The 27,198-nt window shown below is 43.7% G+C and overlaps 1 protein-coding gene across 11 annotated transcripts in view; it reads right to left on the reverse strand.

The window, feature by feature from the left end:
• The window catches only part of mctp1a (multiple C2 domains, transmembrane 1a), a 149,739-nt gene that overhangs the window by 66,590 nt on the left and 55,951 nt on the right, over positions 1 to 27,198 (reverse strand). For 8 of the 11 annotated variants that reach the window (XR_004576672.1, XM_034296303.1, XM_034296302.1 and 5 more), the window contains exons 3-8: positions 8,461 to 8,603; positions 8,018 to 8,097; positions 6,567 to 6,678; positions 4,377 to 4,415; positions 934 to 1,107; positions 481 to 611 (exon numbers count right to left, since the gene is read on the reverse strand). Coding sequence is in view for 10 of the 11 variants with exons in the window: in XM_034296303.1 (XP_034152194.1) it covers positions 481 to 611; positions 934 to 1,107; positions 4,377 to 4,415; positions 6,567 to 6,678; positions 8,018 to 8,097; positions 8,461 to 8,603 (679 nt within the window). In the remaining variant the exon portion in view is untranslated. The remainder of the gene's footprint in view (positions 1 to 480; positions 612 to 933; positions 1,108 to 4,376; positions 4,416 to 6,566; positions 6,679 to 8,017; positions 8,098 to 8,460; positions 8,604 to 27,198) is intronic. The other 3 variants (XM_034296299.1, XM_034296307.1, XM_034296300.1) reach the window with 2 other exon arrangements.

A 27,198-nucleotide genomic window follows, 5' to 3' on the forward strand; every position in this document is an offset into this window, starting at 1 on the left:
TGTGTGAGGGAGTGTGGATGTGCGTGTGACTGTGTGTGTGTGTTAATGAACCTGTCAGTGGGTCTTTAACAGAGGGGTACTTGGACATTCCAGGGTCTGGAACAGGACTCCGCTAGATGGGTATTTAGGGAGGGGGAAATAGCCAATTACAACTGAGGAGCTGTGGACACTAGCTCTGCAGGAAGAGGTGTGGACCATCGCAGTACCAGTTCCTGCAATCTCCTCAGCTCGGCTAGCTATTAACCTCCTGTCTTTCAGACTTAGCCAGGACTTCTCAGACAAACACACACACACACACACTCACACAACGTTTACACACATCCACACACAGAGACGTGCACGCACAAACACACGCTCACAGAGCAGACCCTCTCACTAACCGAGGTGAGGGAGGGAGGGAGGGAGGGATGGTGCTGCGGATAGAAAAATGAAAAGCGTGGTGCGCGTGTGTATCAAAGAGCATCCCCGTCAGACAACCACCTTCCCATGAAGTCGTCCTTCTTGCCCGCGTCTTTGTCCCAGACGGTGATGTCGATGAAGCCTCCATGCTCTTCATAGAGATGGAAGTCAAACTGCTCTCTCCACTGGGGATTCAACGTCTTGGGAATCTTCTGTAGAAGAAGCACATATAATAGAAGGGGGGCGGGCGTGCTAAGGGCTCCCCAATGACACTCTATGTGTGTCACTAATGTCATATGACATGTGATCCTGCAACAACATACAACATACACAGGAAGTGGTCAGGAAGTGGCAAGGAAGATGTTGGGAAGGTGTGGGGTGTAGTGGGGGAGGTACCTTGCTCTTATATTTAGTTAGGTGTGGGGTGTAGTGGGGGAGGTACCTTGCTCTTATATTTAGTTAGGTGTGGGGTGTAGTGGGGGAGGTACCTTGCTCTTATATTTAGTTAGGTGTGGGGTGTAGTGGGGGAGGTACCTTGCTCTTATATTTCTGATGGCCCATTCTGAACTTGACATAGGGGTCGCTGAGGCCATTGGCATCCATAGGTCGCAGGTCACGAGCCTCGATCAGACTGATACTGACTATACCCCTCCACAGCTGGGCCTTCCGGTGGACATCTGACAGGCGCATACTGGGATGCTGCTGCTGCTGCGCACGCACACACACACACACACGCACACACACACACACACACACACACACACACGCACACACACACACACACAGAATTAATCTGTTTCCTCTGTGCAGACCCACAGAAACACACATGGAGTCAGATATGTGGACACAATGAAACCAAACGAGACAACACACGGAGACCAGACAGAGTGACGCAGGCGAAGGAACAAACCCTCTGTCACGTAAAACAGTCAGATCCTGGTTCAGGACTAGTCCAACATGCCCAGGATCACTCAGTCATAGCGATTTAGAAAGCTGATCTGGGTTCAGATCCACCTCCCGACGCCTGTAACGTCCCATCTACATGCTCATGCCCCAGGTCTCATGGTGACCCGATGAATCAGTAGTGACCCGATGAACCAGAATCCATTTAGCTTTGTATTATCACATCAACAAGACGAAGGATGGGACAGACCAATACCTCCAGGATCGGCCCGCTCTGAGAAACTGAAGGAACACGGGCCCGGGTCGATGCCATCGGCAGCTGCAGAACATACCGTAATGAATCCACTGAGCTGTACCACTGACAGCATTCAGTCAGATTGGTGCTCCTCCCCCCTTAGTTTAAAACTCATTTTCTAACTGTTTCCTAATTGCTTACAGGCTTATTTAACCTCCACAGGAGTCTCCTAGCTGGTGCAGGGAAGGACGGGGGGGCGGAGGGGTGCTGGGGAACTAAAAATAAATCTGTTGGTACTTATTTGTCAAACAAACACATCTCTACAAGTTATCTCATTGTATCCCTGCCTCGTTTGGAGGAGACTCATTATCATATGTTTTGTTTGGAGTGAATTTCATTAAACTTTGAACAAACCCTGGTGCACAAGCGCTTTGATGTGGAGACGAAGCCTCTTCATTTCCATTCTGCAGACGTGAGACAATGAGAGCCGGGCTCCCTGCGCGAGCACCACCCATGCAGAGTCTCTCCTCCCAGACCGTACTAGTGCGCTGCTAACGGCGAGCGCTAAGGAATCACCGTCACTAGACCCAATAGCACACCCCGTAGCGGAGAGCAGGTCAGCAGGGACAGACAATACGAGGGCGGTTGGTTTAAAATCCCCCCTTCAGAACAACGAGGCATTTAGGAGACGTGAACTCCGGGAACTAAGAACATAGATCAGTAAACAGAGGGGCGATTTCTGGTTTCTGGAAGTGGATTCCGTGGATGTTCTGATTGTCCCACGGCGCTTCTTGCATTGTTAGCATGTATTGATTCCAGCAGCACCATACCATCTTGATTAGGGAGAAGAGGTGGTATATAAATAACAGTGTGTGTGTGTGTGGGGGGGGTGGTGGGGGGGGGGGGTAGGGGTAAAGCAGACACCCAGGAGGAGTGTGCCTTGGTGGGGAGGTGCACCAGATAGTTAGCGCCGGAGATAATTCCCGAGTCACAGGCAGAACGACCCAGTTTGGAGCTTCAAAGGGTTGGTTTGTTGGGGGGGGGGGGGCATTACAGCAGGACGTCAGCACCGCTCCAACCAGAGACACGCGCTCAAACTAGGTTTCTTTTACTTAACTTTTACTTGGATGTGTTCAACTACATGCCTGAAGAGCAACGGCACGACTCTGAAAAACTCTGAGGGAGGGAGTTGTGGGAAACGGCACAGGAGCCCGAGGCGGCGATCCTCACCGGGGCCAGCTACGGCATTCAGTTTGGCACACGAACAGCCATAGACCACAGACACAGACATGTACAACATGCACGGGTCCAAGCCCAGCATGCCTCCCGCTGAGAGAAGATGACAAGACAGTGATGATGAGAAACATGGAGAGAACATGCACAATGGGAAACCAAAAGGATATGTGCAGGCTGGATGTCCTCATATAAACAAGTCTTGGACAAGCCAGTAAAGTGTACACACACACACACACTCAGGCTCTCCGACAGACAACCCATCCCTCATCCTTTCTGTCTCTCTTTCTCATCCCTCATCCTTTCTGTCTCTCTTTCTCATTCCTCATCCTTTCTGTCTCTCTTTCTCATCCCTCATCCTTTCTGTCTCTCGTTCTCATCCCTCATCCTTTCTGTCTCTCTTTCTCATCCCTCATCCTTTCTGTCTCTCTTTCTCATCCCTCATCCTTTCTGTCTCTCGTTCTCTCTCTCACTAAGGGCTTATTTAAATGATGATGCATTTTCCAAGACATACCCAAGGAATACTAGATTATTTTGTTGTGCAATCTTGCAGATATCGATAGCTTGAGACAACACATTCCAAGGTAGCATGTGCCCCATTATAGTTAGAGCCACCAGGAGTTTTGCAGGTGTGAAGACAATTGTCTCTGAGCTGTATCGCATTTCTGTGCACGCTGCATGGATAGCCCTCAGTTTCTCCTCAATCCTGCGTTGTTCGTCTCTAATATCCCTGGGTAAAATCAAACGCGATGGAAATTAGTGTGCAGAAGTCCATCTAGCGCATTATTGTCTCTCTCATATGTAAAGAAGCCCTATCTCTCTCTCTCTCTGTCTTCTTTCTTTACAACTCCTCTTTTTCCCTGTTCCCAGTTTCATAAAAAAAACTATCAAAATATTCCCAGGAATATTTACAATCACCAAACTAATACCAGTGGTTCTGGTCCCAAGGTTGAGCCTGTCTAGGCCCAGTGGTCAGAACAGCTGTCCAACCATCTTCTTCACAACCATGTATGATGATGCAGTGGGGAAAAAGTCATTTCATTTTCTCACCATATAACTGCAATATATTGCACTCGGTGTAGTAGAGTCTGGGCAAATAGCTTATAAGAATATATTTATTTATAACTCTGCATTATAAATGCCAGTTATGGTTAATTATTATTAATGAATTGTGTCTCCTGTTTCAACACAAAGCATTAGAAATCCCATTACAGGCCCCATTTATATCCATTTTACAGGTTTGGTAATAACCATTGTGAAATCACAGAAGTGCAGATTTGAAGTGACTATACAGCTATATTATAACATAGATTACTAAGCTGTTGGTCCCAAAAAAGAACCACAACATACAAAGTATAAAATGACCCCATCTGGTCCTACAACAAGCGTTCACGGTACTGTGATTGATTACCGATCAAACTGTATTGATTACTACAGACACGGTACACCAGCCAGTCACGACTCACTCCAGGTCGTGTGTATATTGCAGTATGTGGAAGAATAAAATATGGCGGGGTGAGAACTGATAAAGGGGGAGGGGCTCCCGGGGAGGTGTCAGAACCCATGACCACAGAGGTGGTGCCGGTGTCTGCATGCCATCAATTACCTTACTGGATCGTTTCCAGCTCCTTGTCAAAAGCACAGTCTGTAAATGAGACAAAGCAGTTACAGGACACTGGAGTGCTTGGAGTGCCCGGGGGGGGGGGGGATGTGTGTGTGTGGGGGGGGGGACCCAGCCCAAGAGGAAGCTGGGGGAGTTAGAGTGGTTACAGGAAGTACAAAACACGAGACACACCGCCCACCCACCCACACTGGCCCCTACAGGATGCTACACACACACACACACACAGACCCACACACACACACTGGCCCCTACAGGATGCTACACACACACACACAGACCCACACACTCAACAGACAGACACAGCCTCAACAGCACATTTAGCATTGCCATTTGTACTGCATTTGCCTTCAGTGCACATCTACACATTCCACTGGTAACATACAGACACTTAATACTTGTAAATACGTAAACGCATTGTCCGCCCTCTTCTATTTGCACTTCTGGTGAGAAGCTAACTGCATTTCGTTGCACTGTACTTGCTCAATGACAATACAGTGGAATCTAATGTAATCCAATCAGAAGGAGGCTCAGGTGAGTGACAGGTCGTTTGTGGAGGGGCATCCACTGTATTTATAGTCTGTTGTCACTCGTTTTGTCTTCTAGACCAATAGTGTCTTGCAGGGTTGTTTTCCTCGGCTGGAAGGAGATAGTGCCCATAGCAGGTGACCCCAAGTGCCTGGTCATAATAAGGGGTGTAGCGTAGGAGCTTCCACTGGACAGAACCGGCCAAGGACAAACGGTTGGCCCCGGCTGACACCCCAGTTCAACCACTTGATGCCATCTGGATTTGTCGGAGAGCATTACATTCTCAGCAGGACTTTCAATGTGTGAGGCTTTCTCGTCCACGGCCGGTGTCTGCTTAGTTGAATACTTTACTGAAATGTGAAGGCTTAAATGTAAATTGCGCGTCTAGTTTGGAGTTCAGTTAGTGTTGGCCTTGATTTGAAGATCTTCTCATCTTGCCTAGTAGATAGAGATAAAAGACATCATCATCTACAGTGTTTTCCTATGACCTTGTGCTCTTTTCACAGTTGGAGGCAGCCAAATGGATGCTTCAACTAAATACAGTTTATTTGTTCTGTCAAATGTGGAGTCTGTGAACTATAGAAGCAAATAAGCAGAAAAATTAAGATATCAGATCAAACAGAATACAATATTTCCCTCAAGACTCTCCTCTTGTTCTTCATCAAACATGCAGGGGTCCAATTAACCAAACAAATAATTGAACAGAAATAAATACGACTCTGAATCATTGAGCGTGTCCACAGAGGGAAGGAAGCACATCATTAGGAGCAATATTACACAATGCTCTTTGAACATGGAAAACACTCCTTATTTACTTCTTCTAAAAGCATGTTACATTTTGTTGTGTGTGCGTGCTAAAATCATAATTTTTCAGTAGGTCTATAAACGATTTCTCGCCAGTAAAAAGATGGACTGCATCCAAATCCAAGTTCAGCTGACAGCAGCTCAAAGAGACCATCTTTCATTGGCTGGTGATGTGAAGTCATGCCATTGGCTGGGAATACGTTTCCTGAGAGCAGAATTAAATGAGACTTACATATCAGAGCCATTCCATACAGTTCAATCCCAGCGATTCATTAGAAAGGAGAAAAGCGGAGAACACACGTCCTAACGGTCTTCTGCTTTAGACCACAGGGCCATCTGACGCAGGTTCATTCCCCTCAGACGAAGGTGATGATTAGTCAATTTTTTTTACTCAATAGACACATGGAGCGATAATTACCGAGTCTATATCCACACACAAACAGCATTCAGTCTAGATGAAAACCCTCCTGTGAAAGATTAATCACACACATTTTAAAACAACACCACATCCAATCAGAGGTTCTCCCTGTTCCCCAAAGACTGTTTTAAAATGGCTGTCGTTGTTCTTCTTCATCCAAGTCCCCGACAGGCAAAAACAGTGATCAAACGTTACGGGCCGATTCCATGTACACACAATAAGCCTAGTTTCAGTCCTACAGTAGGCCTAATCTGGGTCCGCAAAACTGTCCCTGAAGCTATACAAGATCAAATTGATGAACAGAAAGAACCGAAGACAAAACATTTTGATAAAGCAAAAGAAGAAAGGGGAGAAACAGGGAGGTGTGAAAATAGAAAGACAAACAGAGATTATAAGAAAATTAAGGAACGAGAACCTAGACTTACAGCTTCCCTGGAGACTCCCTCTTTGGGTGACAGTGTGACCCCCAGGTCCAGAGATCCCAGGTTATGGTCTGGGTGCTGGGGATCCTCAAGGTCAAGGGTCACATCCAGGGTCCTGAAGTGGCAGAGGGAGGACACAGTGACACACACTCACACACAAACACGCATGTGTGTACAAAACAACACAAGCACAAAACGGGAAACGTGAGGGCCTTTGGATGTAGACTATTTATAAAAGATTTCTGTTCACATTTTTCAATCATTTTCATGATTTTAGTTGTAGTGGTTATATTATAGTTGTAGTGGTTATGTTTTAATTGTAGTGGTTATATTTTAATTGTAGTGGTTATATTTTAGTAGTAGTGGTTATATTTTAGTTGTGTTGGTTAAGTTTTAGATTTAGTGGATGTACAAAACAACACAAGCACAAAGCGGGGAACCGTGAGGGCCTTTGGATGTAGACTATTTATAAAATATTTCTATTTAAATTTTTCAATAATTTTCATGATTTTCTGATTAAATCTTTTTTGAGTTAGCTTTTGTTTGTGTGACACTTGATAATTTAATTTGACACAAAATTGCAGTGTTTCCATTTTAGTTGTAGTAGCTACATTTTAGTTATAGTGGTTACAGAATGCTTTAGTTGTAGTGGTTACAGTATGCTTTAGTTGCAGTGGTTATATTTTAGTTGCAGTGGTTATATTTAGTTGCAGTGGTTATATTTTAGTTGTAGTGGTTATATTTTAGTTTTAGTGGTTATATTTTAGTTTTAGTGGTTATATTTTAATTGTAGTGGTTATATTTTAGCTGTAGTGGTTATATTTTAGTTGTAGTGGTTATATTTTAGTTGTAGTGGTTATATTTTAATTGTAGTGGTTATATTTGAGTTGTAGTGGTTATATTTGAGTTGTAGTGGTTATATTTGAGTTGTAGTGGTTATATTTTAGTTTTAGTGGTTATATTTTAATTATAGTGGTTATATTTTAGGTTTAGTGGTTATATTTTAGTTGTAGTGGTTATATTTTAATTGTAGTGGTTATATTTTAGTTGTAGTGGTTATATTTTAGTTGTAGTGGTTATATTTTAGTTGTAGTGGTTATATTTTAATTGTAGTGGTTATATTTTAGTTGTAGTGGTTATATTTTAGTTATAGTGGTTCATTTTAGTTGTAGTGGTTATATTTGAGTTGTAGTGGTAAAATTGCACTACAGAAGGCTAAGGTTTCATAGCCATGGTTCACCAATGGACACGTGTACACAAATCTATATATGCACGCACGCACACGCACACGCACAAACACACCAGCAAACCCAATAGAAACCTACAGTATGTGTATTATGAATGTACATGACGCTGTTCATAGGTAGTAGCCTAGAGGACAGTGGTGCCATTGATCAGCTCTACTGAAGAGACAAGTTAAGTGGAGATGAATGGAGATGAAAGAGTTTCCAGACCTCTGGTGTTCCAGAGATTCCAGGTAAAGGTAGGCAGAACCCATGAAGTCATCCTGGAGCCCAAAGTCATAGTCAAACACCTGCAGGGCAAAGAGCACAGCACACGGTCACCAAAGTGACAACATGATCTACTGTCCTGAATCTCTCATTCTGCAAATGTCCCACTCTTGGAAGAAGAACTGAGATTTTTTGGGGGGACAGTATTTCTGTTACCCCAGCAATCAGATTTACTCTGCTCAGGTGTACTACATTTGGAAACTGTGAAAGTGACAGTCTGCTAAGTTATGTAAATGTAAAACATGTCTACAATAAAACCAGTGTTCAAACCTTCCCAAAGGTCACCATTACACATTTTAGAATTGAGTCAAAGGTCGTACAAGGCATGCGAAGACAGCACAATGTCTTGAATACAGCGTTAATACACTAGTCCCTCTAAGACGTACTTTGATGTAGAGCGGTTCCCTGAGGTTGTCCACCAGTAGGCTGACTCTCTCATCCCAGACTGGGTTTAGGTTCTTATTGATGGTTTTGCTCCGGAACACCTCTTTCCCCGAAATCTTAAACTTCACATATGGATCACTTGTTCCTGAAAACAAACAACAGCAGAGACCGAGAGGGTTAGGGCGTCCTTTCTAGAGAAACGCAGTTCTAGGTGAAACTGACGACATGTGTATGGCAATTCCTTCCTCACTACTACAGTACCATCTTTGTACTGTGTGATGTCGTCTTCAGCAGGCCTACATCCCTTTTTTAACCCCCCCCCCCCGCCCAACCCCACCAACCCCCCTCTATTTTCTTTCCTCCCTATATTATATTACATTTTAGCCATTTAGTAGACTCTACCGAGCCACCTTTCTGGAGGAATTCTCTCTCCTCTCTCTCTCTTTTCTCTCTCTCTCTCTCTCTCTCTCTCCTGCTCTCTCTTTATCTCCCTCTATCTCTAGCCTAAGGCATCCTGTCCTCTCCATCCTGGATGTTCTTGTGAGTTGTGTTTATTTTTGGCATGGGGGGTGGGGGTTCAAGGCTAGGCTGGACAGGGTCCACAGAGAAACACAGAAATGTCATTTGACTCGTGTTCCCGGTCATGTGACTAAAGCTGCAGCCTGATGGCCAGGGAGTGTCTGCTGCTTGGGAGCGTGCTGTGGTGCTGTACGCCTCAGGGCTACAGAGTTATTGTGGTTCCCTGAAAAGCACTATTAGTCTCATGCATTATTACTATTACCAGTAGTAGTGGTTGTATCTCCAGGTAAAAGCTGCCTCTCCTTGATTTGTAGATATTTTAAAGCCAATGGCATGACTTCTTTGGTGAAGAACACACTCATATGTCACATACACACACACACACCAATCCCTATCCTCGTAGACACACAACAAGTTTGTGCCATTTAAATTCCTATTTACCTTCCCTAAATCCCAAAATAACCGTTATCATAAACCTCCTAACCCTAAACATAACCTTTAAGCTAATCCTAATTTTACCCTAAACCTAAACTTTAAACCGGAAATAGTATTTTCCCTCATGGGAACTGACGAGAGGTCCTTGAGGGGATTTTTTGGTCACACACCCACAAAGATGAATGCAGCAGTCAATGCTTGATACTGACCACTAGATGGGGATGTTTACCCAGACTTGTCCCTCTGATCGCTAGCTCTTGGGCCCAGTTAATGGGACTGATGATCTACCCATTCTCCTTTAATGCATTTAATCCAATCTGATTGGACCTTCACCCTTATGTGCAGGCAGACTTATAATGAGATGTTGAAAAGCACACTGAAAATAGATAGATGGACATCTCCGTGACTATGCAGTGACTAAATGCAGTTCATCAAGGGAGAGACATGAGACCTGGTGTTTTGAATGTAGGGCACTCAGAGGAAGCAGTGGGGTCTTGAGTTGACTATTGTTGGGGCAATATTTTTGGGAGGGGGTTTGTGCATTTAAAGGGCTGCGTCAAAACAGTGTACAATACAAATAAATGCAAAAATGGAAATGCGAATTTTAGAGCCTTCTTGTGATTGAAGATGAGAGCATTTGGATAAATATTTTGCAGAACACTAACTGTCTATTTATTCAGACAGATCATAACCAGGAGATAAAATGAAACCCCCCCAACTTCTGGGAGAGTAAAATAGTACATGGCCACATGGCCACAATTTGAACAGCATTCCAGGGTGAACTGAAAATGACACAAATAATGAAAAAATGCATTGCAAGATTTTTCTGAATATGTTCATTTAAATTCAACCAATAACATTTAATCAACAAATAGTGCACCAACAAGAACACAAAAACCCCAAGAGGATTCTCAACCTTTACTGGTACTGTTCTGAGTTCCTTATGAATGGGGTTTATTACAAACAATGAAATAGTTTAAAGCATCTCAAGAAGACGCATTTTCATTCTCCAGCAAAGTTAAGACCCTACGTTTTCAAACCTCTCAGAGACCCCAGGCATTTGAAAATGCAGTCGTAGCCCTGAGCAGGGACACGCGATTAACTAATCAAGGGCTTGAGGATTAGCTGATCAGATGGCCAGCTCTGGACTGGAACAAATACGTAGAATGGCTGAGGCTCCCCGAGGAAAGGTTTCGCTCCCTAAGACCTTTGCTGGAGAATTAAAACACGTCACCCTGAGATGTTCAAAGCAACACATCGTTTAGGTTTTGTCTAATTCGGGTGGGTGGTAGCTCAGTTGCAGTATGCTTTCAGAACACTTTCTTCCAACAGCGCAGATGAAACGGATCCTTGCAAAGCCCATGTGACTGGGTACTTAGACGTGTGTTGCACTCGCTGCTTGGTTCAGTCTAATCATGATGGATTCGTTTGATGAAACAGACCCAGGGAGTCGGCTGCCATCTTCAGGTCACCGTCATGCACATCAGATCAGAGACAATGAAGTAAATCAGCACGACCAGCAGGTACAACGAGGTGCTTGCAACGCCAGGGTAGCGGGTCGGATTCCCACAGGGGACCAGGATGAAAAATGCATGCGCTCTCTACTGTAAAAGTTGCTCTGCATCAGAGTGTGTGCTGAATGACCCAAATGTAATGCTAAGTGACCACTGAATGACCATCGTAATGCTCAGAGGTCGTAGGTCACGAGATTGCAGAGAAAGCACCACTCAGATGATGACGAAGTATCACTGCATTTAGCCAGATATGCCAACAACGCTTAGCAACTCAGTGGCGTGTGTTCAAATCGTTTCAGTTCAGCAATCCTGATTGGTTCTCCAGTCTCCCATCTTCCACCCCCACACCATAGGACCAGAAGATTTCAGCTGCCAAGCCAAACACCCACTCTCCAAACTGACCTTGCAGGAGCAAGGAGGGAGGCAGGGAGGGAGAAAGGAGGCCAGGAGGGAGGCCAGGAGATATGTGGGAGGACAGGAGGGAGGAGAGGTGCCAGGATGGAGGCCAGGAGGGAAGCCAGGAGTGAGGCCAGGAGGGAGGACGGAAGCCCGGAGTTAGGCCAGGAGGTAGAAGGGAGGCCAGGAGTTAGGCCAGGAGAGTCCAGGAGGTATGTGGGAGGCCCGGAGGGCCAGTAGAGAAGCCAGGAGGGAGGTGGGAGGCCCGGAGTTAGGCCAGGAGGGAGAAGGGAGGTCAGCACGTAGGCCAGGAGAGAAGCCAGGAGGGAGGAGGGAGGCCAGGAGGGAGGTCATGACTGGCAGGGTTGGAAGCCTGGCACTGTGGGTTTTATGTGTCTATTCAGATTAGCATCAAAACAATGAGCATCCACCCTCATACAGTCACATGCTGACCACACAACCTGCATGAACACAATCACACATTAAGCCCCATCACACAGCACACAGTGTTATACAAAATTCACAAACACGTGCTCATGCACACACACAGACAGACACAAACACCAAACCAACACACACACACACACACACACACAAAAACACACACACAGAAACACACACACAGAAACACACACACAGAAACACAGCTCATATCTGCTACAAAAGCATCAGGAAGAGAAGCATCAGTCCAGCCTCAATTAAATCTCAATAAGGTCAGATGAACACTAACTTGGGGACACAGTCTCACCGGCGCCTCGTCAGCCTGAACTTGGTTCAGGAGTCGGCAGTATTAAATGTTTCATTAGGGTAATTGCTGATTTTGGAGCAGCATTGATTCCTAAGGACCAGCCCGCTTGATTTATTGGGGCCCAGACCTATTAAAAGAGAACGACTGGCCAAGCACCAACGCAAATGAACCAGGTAACATGAATGAATAACCTGTTGCTCCACACACTGGCCAGCTCATACGTGCTCCCATCATCTTCCAGACGTTGGACAACACAGTCATCTGGTGGAACAACCTTCACTATCACCGCAGGGAGAACATGTATTCTGGAGGCACACAGACCACAACATGGGTAACGTGATGTGTGTTATAACCAGGGGGATGGGGGTTTGGGTGGGGGGGGGGGCCTGACACTGACACGATACCGTGCCGCCAGCCGCGGGGGGGTTGTCATGGCTCAGTGACGAGATGTGCAGAAGGCAGCCTAATACTGTGACTAATATTAATACTGCTACTACAACTAATAGTAATACTGCTACTACTACTAATATTAATAATGCTCCTACTACTAATATTAATACTGCTCCTGCTACTAATATTAATACTGCTACAACTACAAATATTAATACTGTTCCTACTGCTAATTTTAATACTGCTACTACTACTAATATTAATACTGCTCCTACTGCTAATAATAATACTGCTCCTACTACTAATATTAATACCGCTCCTACTACTAATATTAATACTGCTACCACTACTAATATGAATACTGCTACTACTACTAATATTAATACTGCTACTACTACTAATATTAATACTGCTACTATTACTAATATTAATACTGCTACTACTACTAATGTGAGTGTGTGTGAGTGAATGCATATGTTTGAGAGGCTTTTGAAAACACGCAAAGATAGAGATGGACTCAATGGCTGGAGATAAAGCATTCTGGAGCAACCCTGGAGAAGGCCCAGTCAACATGGCTCTGGAGTCAGTAAGCAATGGCTCTAAGCGGACCATTTTGGCTACAGCTTTGTAGATTCATCTCCTGCTGAGGTAAAATGGCAGGTTCTTTCAAAAGGAAACTTTAAATGACCAGTGTGATGACCACTTATTAAGTCCTGTCCACTGACTCATAAACTGCACACCAGACTTACTCTATTCTTCCCTGACAGTCAGGCCGAACAGCAGCCGTTCACAGCTCTGGTACACAGAGTGAGAACATGTCAGCACTAATTCAGGGTTCAGACACTCAGGGTCTCAAATAGAGCAGCCAAAAAGCCTAAAGAGATCCACTAATGGATGTCCCACATGACGGATCCTGTGTTGAGGCCAGGTCCACTCTCCGGCTGTGCTCCAGTCATTCCTTCCATTTCCCCCTTCTGGATGGATAACCCCCAGAGGAGCAACTGCAGACTAGCTGCTGATCTCAGTCCACCACAGACAGCTGTAGGGCGCCACAAAGGGAAGTACTAACGCCATCCATCCAACGCGCTGAAGTGCTTCAAATGAAGTAGCCTGCCCGGAGAGGGGCAGGAAGTGGCTGGTCACATGTCGGTGGTGGGTGGTGTTGTTTGTCTCCCTCTCAGGAGGACTGGCAACCGGGCCAAGGCAAGCACCACAGAGCCAGGAATTAAAAAGGCTGACAGACGCCCAACTTCCTCAATGAACTCTGCACAGAACTGCAAAAGGCAGAGAGGTCTTTACCGATCTCTCCCATTTTATACCTCTCAAACCAAATGGAAATTGAGAAAGGGGTTACAAAACAAACATTCACTTTTTTGAGTAAATCCTAATCTTTTGTATCAGTGGTTTCGCCACAAAGATTTTCGGAGGGCCTACCTATTCAATGTTTTCATGTGAATAACCGACAAGATCATCAAAATGTGTACTGGGGGTTCGATCCCAATCTCTGAGAGGAGTTCCTATTTCTTACAGCACAATCACCTCATAAAGTATAACCATGTATAAAACATAATGTAAAGGTCTATAGGCCGAAATTCCTGTTCCAAAATAAGACAAATGCAAACCTTACCAGTTATTCAATTGGTATAGGTTTCAATACCACCTAGCACCACTAGGCGGCAGTATGTGCCTGTGTGTATCAGCCCGAACCTAGCATAGGGGATGAGAAAGCTTTATTCTGGTACCCCTATAAGTTAAAACGGGAGAAGCAAGCACATCAGGACACCCAGCAGATGCCATTATCCTCTGGGATCACTAAGCCTATCACTGTGACATTGACATGCCAATCAGACCCAGTTACCCAGAAACAATGGCATTATATTGAATTAGCATCGGGTTTGTGTCGCTGTGGCTGAGGGAAAACAAACAGGGGCAGGGGATGATCTGTTGTGTTCTAATGATTTATAAAAATAAATAAAAATAAAAAAGGATTGGATGGATGGTTTGGATCCTGAATGCCGATTGCGACTCTGGGTATGGTGTTCCAGAGACTTCCTGACTTCTCTCGTTACCTGGTGGTTAACTGCACCTCACATGGAGTCCCGGGTCTCAGTCCACGATTAACAGAGAGAAGGATAGACGGACATTTAGTCAGTGAACATCATCTTCCATAGTAATATGCTCATTAGTTTTCCGAAACGCTGAAATAATAAAGTCATAACAGAGCCCAGTTGAAAGTCATCAGAGTCAATCTCTTTTTAACGGCGTCCGTCTGACCGCTATATCGGTAATGGACAGTCAGGTGTGAAGTTGACGACACTTCACCTAATCATCTTAATTGCCCAGAAGAAACAAACACTGCTGTCAAGCTAAGCCGTCTGTGTGCAATTTTTTATTCTATTTTAATTCTATTTGAATAAGGTCACATATACAGTTGAGTACAAAGAACAGGTGTCCACTTCATTTGTCTGATTGGTTTTGTTGATAAGTTAAAGATATGGTTCAGAACAGAGCAGCACTATACTGTGTGATGAAACCAGTTGAGAGACAAAGGATCTTGGAGTGAAGGACTTCATATTATAAATAGGATTTTTTCCCCCTAGATATTTGTTATTAGCTGGATATTAAATTGGTGAATGTACGACATCATTAATTAGATATGTATAATGAATAGCCCCATTAATAAGGACAAGTCAATGAGCAGACACATCCCTGAATAATTTATTTCATAACCAGGAAATTGAATTCCCACACAGAGACGGATGACATCATCAGACACCCAAAACCAAGGATAATCATAGATTGTGGCTGGGTTTGGTAGACTCCAAAAAAGCCCTTTATTAACAAACTGGCATGAACGAACACACTCGACCCCCCCCAGCCCCCCCCCCCCTCACAAAACATGAAAAACAAAGGTATGCAAACAAACTGCAAGTCTTAGGCACTTGTGACCCATATACAGCACCCGCTGCGTTACATAGTTAAAAAACAAAATCTCTGCCGGAGGTGAACTTTGGGGACACTATATACCTTGTGGAGAATCCATCCCCTTATTTCCACACACTGCTACCAAAATGAAAGCGTACTAAAGTACAGACAGTTATCTGTACATTTGAACAGCCTCACTAACTTTAGCTAGGCCACTGGCGTTGGTTACATCGGTGTCGATGAAAACAGAGAGTGTCATTCATTACAATGATTATATGTAGATATATATACATGCGTTAGCACATCCAATGGAACGGCAACTATCTGGCGTTTAGTATAATAAGTATAACTAGTAAAAGTAGTAAAAGTTGTCGATGGTGGGCAATGGAAGGAGACTTGTGTTTTTCCCGCCAAGTGGGTGTTCCCATTTGCCGTGACGACACGTGAAAACTATCAATATGGTCTCAAATTCTGTGGCATTCAGACTATCAGCATTCAAACCACACAGTTTATTGTTGTATAATAATGCAATTTGAACAAGGCTGCTGGTATACTTTCCATACTCAGAACATCTTTCCCTAGGGACACACCCGTCTTTTCCAAACAATTATTGTGGAACAATTAAGGCGGCTGGTATACTTTCCATACCCAGAACATTTTTCCTTAGGGACACACCAGTCTTTTACAAGCAATAATTGCAATCACTCATGAAATTAGTTTATCTGTATTGGTTAGGGTGCGGATCGAGACAACAGGTCCAGAGCTCAAAGAAGCTGCCACAAAAGAGTCTATCATCCCTGTCAAAAGAGTCTATCATCCCTGTCAAAAGAGTCTATCATCCCAGCCAAAGGAATCTATCATCCCAGACAAAGGAATCTATCATCCCCAGACAAAGGAGTCTGTCATCCCCAACCAAAGGAGTCTGCCATCACAGCCAAAGGAGTCTATCATCCCCAGCCAAAGGAGTCTATCATCCCAGCCAAAGGAGTCTATCATCCCAGCCAAAGGAGTCTGTCATCATGGCAGCACTGAAGTGAAATAAACTCACAATTGAGATTTAGTTTTGTTTTCATCCAGTAACCACTGTCATTTTTCCAAAGCACTGTAGTCTCAGAGAGGTAATTTCGAGCAAGGGGAGAGTTGAGTATGATAAATCCTCCAAAAATCACAGAAATCACAAAGCAGGTACCCATCCATTTCCCCAATCTCCCCACAGTGGTGATGAGTGCTGGGAGACTTGCCATGGTCTGGTGGTCAGATTACGTCTCAGGACTGTGTTATTTAAGAGGACCCTAGTGAAAGCAGGCAAGCGGTTCGCTGTGGCCTTTCATCAGGCATTAAAGCACAAGCGGAGGACTGTGGTCAAAGACCGAGTATTAAAAGCCATCGCTCCAGAACAAACACAGTGTCAGGCGCTGTCAGCTCTAGACACCAGACTGATGAGGTGTCCCCCATGCCTCTCCAGCTGCTATCTGCCTGTCTCACCATGCCTTCACGTGCCACTGGGGAACTGGAAAAAGAAAAAACTACAAACTCACACATATCGAGAACATTTTCACTACTCCAGTTCTCCAGCCCAATACGGACAGATCCATCAGTGAGATACAGTAACCAATAAACCGTGTTCTTCTATATCCTCTTAACCCACTTCCCTTTCCCTGATGAAGTTCTGTAGATTTACTATTTAATATGGGTAGGAACAAGATCTGAGAGTGGGTTTAGAACCGTTCTCCATAACATGTTCCACAGACACAACGTTTATTCATCACTGCCCAAGATAGCTGTTTGAACGCCATCTTCGAATGGTGATTACCATGTGTGAGGTGTCAGGATTGTAGGGTTGGTTTAAGAACTAAGCTTCTGTCAACCTCTCCATAATTGAATCATGTAAAAGGAAAAAAAAAAAACATTGTAGATGTTAAATAAAGAAGAGTAGATTCTTGTAAGAATTCAATTGCTAAATCTCTATTCCCATGGTATGTTGTAAACTTTCTGAGAAGGTCTTATCTGTAGGTCAGGAATCCATGAAAAGGGGTATATTTGTTTGAGATCCAGGAAAGGTTCATCATTATATCTCAGACGGTATGTACCCTCTTATCGGCACATAGTGGTCAGCTGTAAGTAGTTGTGCGATATGAGAGAAGACTGACACAACCTTTTGGTGTAGCGTTTACATTTCTCAAGAGTGGTACCAGACTAACCGTATCTGCTGGTGCTGTTTTTAACTCGGTATCAGTAAGAAAACCCTGTGAGGTAATAACATGCAATTAGAGGTTGGTATGTCTGTGTCATGTCACCTCAATGGTGTGGATGCGTGTGTCCAAACCTTTGACTGGTACTGTAGGTAACATCACAAAATGGTGTTACCTTCATACAGATATGGTATTATTTCTCTCTCTGTATATAGATAACATCACATATGGTGTCATTTATCTCTCTGTATATAAGTATCACAACACATATGGTGTCATTTATCTCTCTGTATATAAGTATCACAACACATTGTAAAATCTATTAGTGTAATTTATCAATCTGACCAAGTTTATATCTGACTGGATAAAATGTTTCACAACTGCACTGAATGGGTGCAGCATCCAATGTTTTCAACATGGAGATAATTGCTTTACCAAAACCAAAGGGCACTAACAAAACAGATCACAGATTATATTCTACCCTATCAAGTACTGTATCCAAACTAAAAAGAGTAGCAGGTGCTGGACTTTTCTGACGCAATTATGATGTGGAAGAGACATCTGATATTATCAGATCCACCCGTAATAAACTTTGTTTGATCGCTGTTAATAACATTTCCTACTCATGAGAGGTGCTAATGCAAACACCTTTTACAGTCTAGGGGAAAATTCCCTTTTTTCTCAGAATCACTGATGTGTTCTGGTCTCTACGGAATAAACCCTGTTTTAGTGCATCAGTAAGGGAGACAAGAATTAGTGACCAACCAACATCCCATACTTGAGGGATTCAGAGGGCTTTCAATCGAGTTTGGAAGGTCCAATGTTAATAAGAAATGCCTGTTATTACCATCAACAGAATCAGCCACTGAAGTATATCATTGGGAATAGAATTGTGTAAATGTTTTATTTTTCCTACTGGGTCATACAATATCTTGCCAGATGGTGTCTGAATCTGGTTTGACACATAAAACGAATCCAAACTCAGCAACTAACCTGCCTTCCTTTAGAATTGTCTGGTACTGTTGTGTGCTGGATTGTAAATTCAGCTCTGGGTCGTAGAAGTGTAACACATTCATATATTATTGTTATTAGAATATTCCCTTTTTGCTCTGTGGACATGTTATTTTCCAGGTCTAGAATGGGTTTGGGATGTGAATGGAGATTCCAGGCAACCCGCTCGTGTCTGAGGTGAGGTGGCTGTATCTCTTTTAAACAACAGAAACAAATAAAGAAATATACTGCATCTGATTTCGGTTTTATGGCACCATTCCGGTTAAAGCTGTCAGATAAGTAAAAACAGTACAGAACCCCTTCATGGTCAGAGAGGACTAAACGGAGGAACACACTAGACTGAACATGTGATGTGACCACTTGAAAAAGAGAAAGTGTAGTCTTTGCATTTACATTTCAGTAAAATGTAAAATTCCTTAATTGCCGGGCATGTCATATATTAAGCTTAGCTGCAAATTACTTGAGGCCACTGGAGGCATGATCATGCCCCGGATTTATGCAAATAATGACATTCCTGATTCCAGTCCCTCCTACCAAGAGAGGACAAATGAAATATAGAATTTTAAGAGCCTTGTAGAGCTATAAATAGAATCATGTTTGTTTTTTCAGACAGATTGAGGTAAAACATCTTTGAATAGCACAATGCCCAGGTTGTGTGCATCACCCCCACGGACAGACAGTATTTGGGGAAAAAAATGCATATACTCACAAATGGGGGTTTGGGGAGTGGCTCTGTTTTGGGGAGTGGCTCAGTTTTGGGGAGTGGCTCTGTTTTGGGGAGTGGCTCTGTTTTGGAGAGTGGCTCAGTTTTGGGGAGTGGCTCAGTTTTGGGGAGTGGCTCAGTTTTGGGGAGTGGCTCAGTTTTGGGGAGTGGCTCAGTTTTGGGGAGTGGCTCTGTTTTGGGGAGTGGCTCAGTTTTGGGGAGTGGCTCAGTTTTGGGGAGTGGCTCAGTTTTGGGGAGTGGCTCAGTTTTGGGGAGTGGCTCAGTTTTGGGGAGTGGCTCTGAGTCAAGGCCAGAGCACTGTCGGAACAGTAATCACTATTCAAACAGCATTATGGAATTTGGAAAGTAGACTCAATTAACATAGAGGCAAAATGATTCTCATTACCACTCTCTGTCCTGTCTGTCTGGTCAGTGATTGGTGCCCCCGCATACACTAAGCAATTTATCAAGCCTGCAATTGATCTTCCACTCATGTGGTGTGTCTTTTGGGCAGATTGATAAGAGCAGGGTCCTCGAAGAGAGATGTCTTGTCACCTCCTGACACTGAAAGTTGTGCTGGAATGTAACCCACGTCTGGATGTGGACTAGAACAAAAGATGTGGACTAGAACAAAAGTAGTGGACTAGAACAAAAGATGTGGACTAGAACAAGAGGGAAACAGCAAGTGCCTGTAACATTTTATTAATGTCAAAAGGCATTTTGTTATTTTGTCTTGGTGGGATCATTTTGTTTTGCTAAAACTTATTATTGCCCGAAATGGCAATAATCCCACTGAAACTGGAAAGTTTTAATTATTTACTATGGGTGGAGAAAGCGCACAGCGATGAGTTAGATGCTCTTATAAATATTGAGTGACATCTGGTGACATCATGATTGATGCACCCGGAGGAAAAAGAACGTAACAATGAATATTTGCTCTTTAACAGAAACATTTAATGACAAATTTACTAGAAGTAGAAAAATAACTGAAGAAAATAATGTTGTACATAAAAATTTAAAATGTTACTTTATATAGCACACAGCTTTATATAGCACACAGCTTTTTGTGTCAACACTAAGTCAGTTTAGTGGAAAAAGAGTTTCGATGTACAGTTTTTAGAATATTAGCATTGCCAATTTAATGGACACTTAGCCATGGCCAAATGTGGTGTTGGTATTATACAGAACTATTTTATCCAACTCAATCCCCCAGATTTTCCAAAACCAGGGTCTGGGAAGCTGTCCTTGTTTTAACTGTCGTCTGTCACTTCGTCTTCACGGTCTCCCGTCACCTCTGGAATGGCAGGATTCATTTTCGTAGTTATCATCCATCACTTGCAAACACATTGAACGCACAGAAGAGAGGAGAGAGGGGAGAAAAGCATGGGATTTGTAGCTTTGCAACTGTTGATACACACCTTCACTCATATTCAGATACTACCAGAAGATGTGTTTAGAGACACCAGGGAGAGAGAGGTTGGCATGCTGGATTTGTAACTGACTGCTCCAGGCTGAGCAAAGGACTTCCCCAGGACACCATCCGGACACACTTGCTTTGGACTATCGCCCTGCTGGACGATCCAACAACAACAACTCAAGTTTTAGCCTCCTTTCAGAGGCAGGCGGATTTGGCTATAAGACAGGTATTCAACCTTTTCTTGCCCAGGGTCCCCCCATCAAGACCATCAATCAAACCAGGGACCCAGTTCACATGTTGCGCACACAGTCTTGGGTAGATGGAGAGACAGTCTCATGTTGGCTTGTGTCAACACACATCCGCTATCACACAGGTACGTGGTTGCAAAAGGCACGATACATGTCAATATCCGTGTGGTCAACTATGCAAACCCTCTTGGACAACCAATCGAAACCTGGTTGAGAGTTTGGGTTTCATATCTGTTTCTTTGAACGCTGTCTGTGGATAGTTCAACCAAATGATCCTCTTCAGTAGCTGTTAAGCTTGACTCGTCCATTGCGTTTATATTGAAAGGGAACAGTCTCCCCAATCGGTCATGGAAACATGGCTCACAATCAAAAAAGGCCTTTTCAAATTGTCGTTGGAAAGATTCCAAGTGAGCGCAGAAGCTGACCTCGATGTACACGCAGTCGGAGTATTCCTCAGTTGAAGGAAACATTTAGACATTTCCCGGTTCCACTCACCGTCTCCACCACTTAACTTCTGTATGAATCCCTCTGGTTTCTCACACAGCTGAGTGAGATTTACATTTGGTCCCCACATAGAAAAGTTATATCTGTTCAATTCAGCATATATGTCAGTCAGGCATGGCTGCTTTGCCAATCACTCGTCGTCAATTTAATTAGCAGCCTGTCAGTTCGGGTTTTAGGACACTAATAAAAATCATAAATATCTTAGCGCATGTTAAGACTGCTCCACGAGACACCTGACCTCAGTGACAGAGGAGGGTTGTGTGTTCCTCACTCATATTCAAGCGAAAAGATGCTTGCTCAAGGCAGTTCATGATGTTACCACGTTCAGGGCTTATTTGTTTCAGGCCATATACTCACAGTGTATCATTCAGTGGGTCCAAATAAAGTGTTTGGCACAACGGTCCTTGACTAACCCACTGCAGTAAATGTCTTTACCTGTGCAACTACAGTAACACATTTCTGTGTGACTACTAGTAAATGTCATTTCTGGATGTCTCTCATATTGAGTAGGGCTTTCTACTTTGAGCAGTGCATTTAAAGACTTGGTAAGAAGCGTTAAGTGCATTCTCACTTATCTTTGCTGCCCTTTGAAAATACTATAACAGTAATAATTTTTCATTACATTTCCCCATAAAAAGAATGTCAGCCAAACATAAAATCACAAAAAGAGGAACCAGGCAAGCCGGCCTGCGATTAGAAGGGATGAATGTTGATACATCTGGCGGGATTGAATCTACGGTTTCCTATGTGGCAGAGTGTGTTCTTAACCACTATGCTATTTAAACAGCGGTGTTGCTGCACGAGATCCGTGTGTAGAGATGTGGTGTCTGTTTACATCTGCATTGTTAAACCAATTATTCAAAGAGTCCACAGATCTTGAAACGTGTTCCTTACATTAGCTAACATCCAAACCAACAACATGTTTAACAGGGTTGCTACACTACATTCAATGTGTTAAATTAGAAAGAGTTTACTGTAGATGGCTAGCTAATAGCTATACAGTAATGAAAACAATAACTCCAATCACTCCATGGCTGTGTCGTTTCTTTAGACAACTATGACAGTGAATACCCGACCACTACGCCAAGTGAACTACGCTACAATGTAAATTGAAAGCAATGGGTCAATCTCAAATCGCATACTACATACTGTACTACATACTACAAGAACATTGTGGATAATTGTGAAGTACATACTGATTTGTATATACTAAGCTAGTTTGCCAGTATTAGGACCGATTGGGACATACCACCTTGTTACAAAATTGCGTTTTGACATTAGATCATTATGTAACGCATTAACGTCACGCCAAGTTTGAATATTTAGCCAGACACCATTGAGCATTGTGTTAAACTGACTAACGTTTCTTAAGTTTACTTCCACCAGAAATAGCATCTATGAATTGTATGGCTTTTGCCACTGGCCGTTTTAACAGCTTATTAGCCAGTAATAGGTTTACTAGTATCTACTAACTTACTACTTAGAATAGTCATAGGAATTGAGCAATTGACAGGGAAACTGAAGATGAACTTTACACTGCCAAAGCTATTTCATATCATGGCACAACATTTGTTTTTCTTTCATTTGTGAATGACACTGATACAATAACTATTAATATAGGTGACGATAACTGACTTTTTCGTCAAGTGAAAAGATGAGAGAATCGTCGGTGGTCTATATTATCCCAAAAAGCATGCATGGATGCAATAGTCGCAATACAACCACAAAAAGTTGTGGTTATATTGTGACTGAAGCTTGTAGCTAGTGAAATATTTGTTTATCCTGAACCAATCATTATGTTTTGTCTGTGGCGAGGATCGGACATCGGTCTCCTACATGGCAGTCCGCATCTCTAACCACTGCACTATTTAACTATGGGTAGGCAGTCACCCACCCACTCACTCAATAAGAGACATTTGCTCTTCTTGGATGGCTCCGCTTACGCGATCTGGCAAAAAGCACCTGACATCCTGTTGAGAGGCATTTAAGTACATTTTGGCAAACTCCACACAGGTTGTCATGTAGATTTTACTGAGGAGCGGCTTCAGTCTGGCCACTCTACCATCAAGCCCTGATTAGGGGAGGGCTGCAGAGCTCTGTCAGAGTGACCAGTCAGCTGAGTCTCCTCTTTGACCAAGTCCTTTCTCCCTCGATCAGAGTGTTGGTGTTCAAACTGCTCAATTTTCCAGATAATGAAGGCTACTGTTCTTGCAGAGCTTTAATGCTGCTTCAGTTTTTCAGTATCCTTCCCCAGATCTGTGTCTTGACTCCTGTCTCTGAGCTCTACGAACAATTCCTTTGACCTAATGGCTTGGTTTTTGCTCTGACATGGCTGTCAACTATGAGATCTTATTAAACAGGTGTGTGCCTTTTGAAATGAACTGAATTTACTCCAGGCGGACTCAAATCAACTGGTAGAAACATCTTAAGGATGTCCAATGGAAACAGCATGCATTATCAATTTCACTTTTGTGGATGAGACAGGCACTCTGTGGGAGGATATGTTCTCCTCTGTGACAGGTGTAATAGACAACAGGAGCTATACGTAATGGGCAAAGGGGGGGGATACGACGACTCTGTCAGTCATTTTGAAGGAGACAGACAAAGATGCAGCAGACACAGATTTCTTACCATCAGGCAGGTGGTACAGGTCCCCTCATCCCCGCACCAGCAGGCTCAGGAACAGTTTCTTTCCATCTACTGTAACCCTGCGACCCATCACTAACCATACCCACCCGCCCACCTCTTAGTACTGCCTCTCAGGGACATTGTTGCACTACTCCCATGTACTACCGGACTCTGACATTGCTTTGTAAAGTCTGATAAGGACGTTTTCAGTTAGTACATCTCACAAAAGTGAGTATATCTTTTGAAGTAATTACAATGCTACAATGTAAAGTAGTGAGTGTACTGATTGTGTCACAGTCTAAATTTCTAAATAACTCAACACACAGCCATTAATGTCTAAACCGCTGGCAACAAAAGTGAGCACACCCCTAAGTGAAAATGTCCAAATTGGGCCCAATTAGACATATCCCTCCCCGGTGTCATGTGACTCGTTAGTGTTACAAGGTCTCAGGTGTGAATGGGGAGCAGGTGTGTTAAATTTGGTGTTATTGCTCTCACACTCCCTCATACTGGTCACTGGAAGTTCAACATGGCACCTCATGGCAAAGAACTTTCTGATGATCTGAAAAAAATAACTGTTGCTCTACATAAAGATGGCCTAGGCTATAAGAAGATTGCCAAGACCCTGAAACTGAGCTGCAGCACGGTGGCTAAGACCATACAGCGGTTTACCAGGACAGGTTCCACTCAGAACAGGCCTCACCATGGTTGACCAAAGAAGTTGAGTGCACATGCTCAGCGCCATATCCAGAGGTTGTCTTTGGGAAATTAGATGTATGAGTTCTGCCAGCATTGCTGCAGAGGTTGAAGGGGTGGGGGGTCAACCTGTCAGTGCTCAGACCATACGCTGCATGCTGCATCAAATTTGTCTGCATGGCTGTCGTCCCAGAAGGAAGCCTCTTCTAAAGATGATGCACAAGAAAGCCTGCAAACAGTTTGCTGAAGACAAGATGATTACAGACATGGATTACTGGAACCATGTCCTGTGGTCTGATGACACCAAGATAAACGTATTTGGTTCAAATGGTGTCAAGCGTGTGTGGAGGCAACCAGGTGAGGAGTACAAAGACAAGTGTGTCTTGCCTACAGTCAAGCATGGTGGTGGGAATGTCATGGTCTGGGGCTGCATGAGTGCTGTCGGCACTGGGGAGCTACAGTTCTCTGAGGGAACCATGAATGCCAACATGTACTGTGACATACTGAATCAGAGCATGAGCCCCTCCCTTCGGAGACTGGGCCGCAGGGCAGTATTCCAACATGATAACGACCCCGAACACACCTCCAAGACGACCACTGCCTTGCTAAAGAAGCTGAGGGTAAAGGTGATGGACTGGCCAAGCATGTCTCCAGACCTAAACCCTATTGAGCATCTGTGGGGCATCCTCAAACGGAAGGTGGAGGAGCGCAAGGTCTCTAACATCCACCAGCTCTGTGATGTTGTTGTGGAGGAGTGGAAGAGGACTCCAGCGGCAACCTGTGAAGCTCTGTTGAACTCCATGCCCAAGAGGGTTAAGGCAGTGCTGGAAAATGATGGTGGCCACACAAAATATTAACACTTTGGGCCCAATTTGGACATTTTCACGTAGGGGTGTACTAACTTTTGTTGCCAGTGGTTTAGACATTAATAACAAAGTGTCATTTCTTCAGTGTTGTGACATGAACAGATATAATCAAACATTTACAAAAATGTGAGGGGTGTACTCACTTTTGTGAGATACTGTACATGTCTAACTCGGGAACCTCATTGCTGCTATTCCTGTATTTCAGTTGCACAAGCACCTTCAAGTTGCCTTCATTGCACATGTATACGTACATCCCACCTATAACATACATTGGTCTTAATTGTTTAACATTTTGCTATGATGGTTTATTACAGTCGTTTATTCTTGGGGTCCCCAGGAACCCCAGTTGGTAGTCATTGTATGTTAAATATTTTGGTCGGATGAGGGTTAAAGAATGCTGGGCTACTATTTCCAAACAGACTAGGTGCTTCTTTTGAGGATGACGGAGAGGGATGATGTCTGATTTACTGTGGGTGTAAACACTGATGTAACGAGCAGTAACACAGAATTCCCTGTGTTCTCTGGATGAGACAGGCACTCTGTGGGAGGATATGTTCTCCTCTGCGACAGGTGTAATAGACAACAAAGGCTATACGCAATGGGCAAAGGAGGATCAGGGAGATTTATGGCCTTCTACATATCTCGCTTCTTTCATCACGAGGTTCCCATTCCTTTCTGAGACAGGCTTTATGGATTGTGGCCTGGCTCTAGACCAAAGCTCTCACTCTCTATCACACAAACACACACAGATAATTCGTGCTTGGAGTGAGATAGATCACCATGGCTTTCCACAGAGATGGTTTCAGTGTGCCAGACTCCCAGGGAGGAGAGTGGAGCTTTGGCTTTCTGACTCTTCCTGTTCAAATACATCTGAAGTCAGAGACCTGCTGCTTCTGGTTGAGAGACTGTGATGAGACGCAACAGAACAGTACCTTATAAGAGAGAATCTCAGTTTTAACAGCTATCTTAAGAGCCTGATCATAAATAATAGATGGCTCTTTCATTTTATTGTAACAAAATACAACTAAGCAATGTGCAGTGTGAATGTATAGCACAGACAGACATGTCATAGAGATTACACTGACAGTCATCAAATACATCCGTGAGGCAACGTAGCCCACTATTGCTGGAGGTACAAGGCTCTCTTCAAACTGTCAATATATAAGACAAGTGAGCACATTACATTCAGAGACAAGGGAAAGTGAGAAAGAACACAAGACAAACTAATCAGGCCTGCGTCACTGACTACAGAGTCTATAGCGACACTACAGAAGAGGCAGGCGGGCTAGCACAGACAGTCAAACAGATGTCTCCTTCAGCATATTGAAGCAGACTGGGGAGAGACCCATGGCTACACAGTCAGACTATGTACGGTAGCTGCAAAGACATCGAACATAGTATTTATTTCAATGAAACTTTGTAAATAATAATCGAACAAAATAATACGTTGAAAAGAAAGAAAACAGCTCAAAGAAGGAAATAAATACTATCCAGTATGTTTTTATTAATTTGATTCTGGCCTACCTAGGTGCCCAAATGCTACTTGGT

The sequence above is a fragment of the Esox lucius genome, chromosome 13, assembly GCF_011004845.1.
Source record: "Esox lucius isolate fEsoLuc1 chromosome 13, fEsoLuc1.pri, whole genome shotgun sequence".
Lineage (NCBI taxonomy): Eukaryota > Metazoa > Chordata > Actinopteri > Esociformes > Esocidae > Esox > Esox lucius.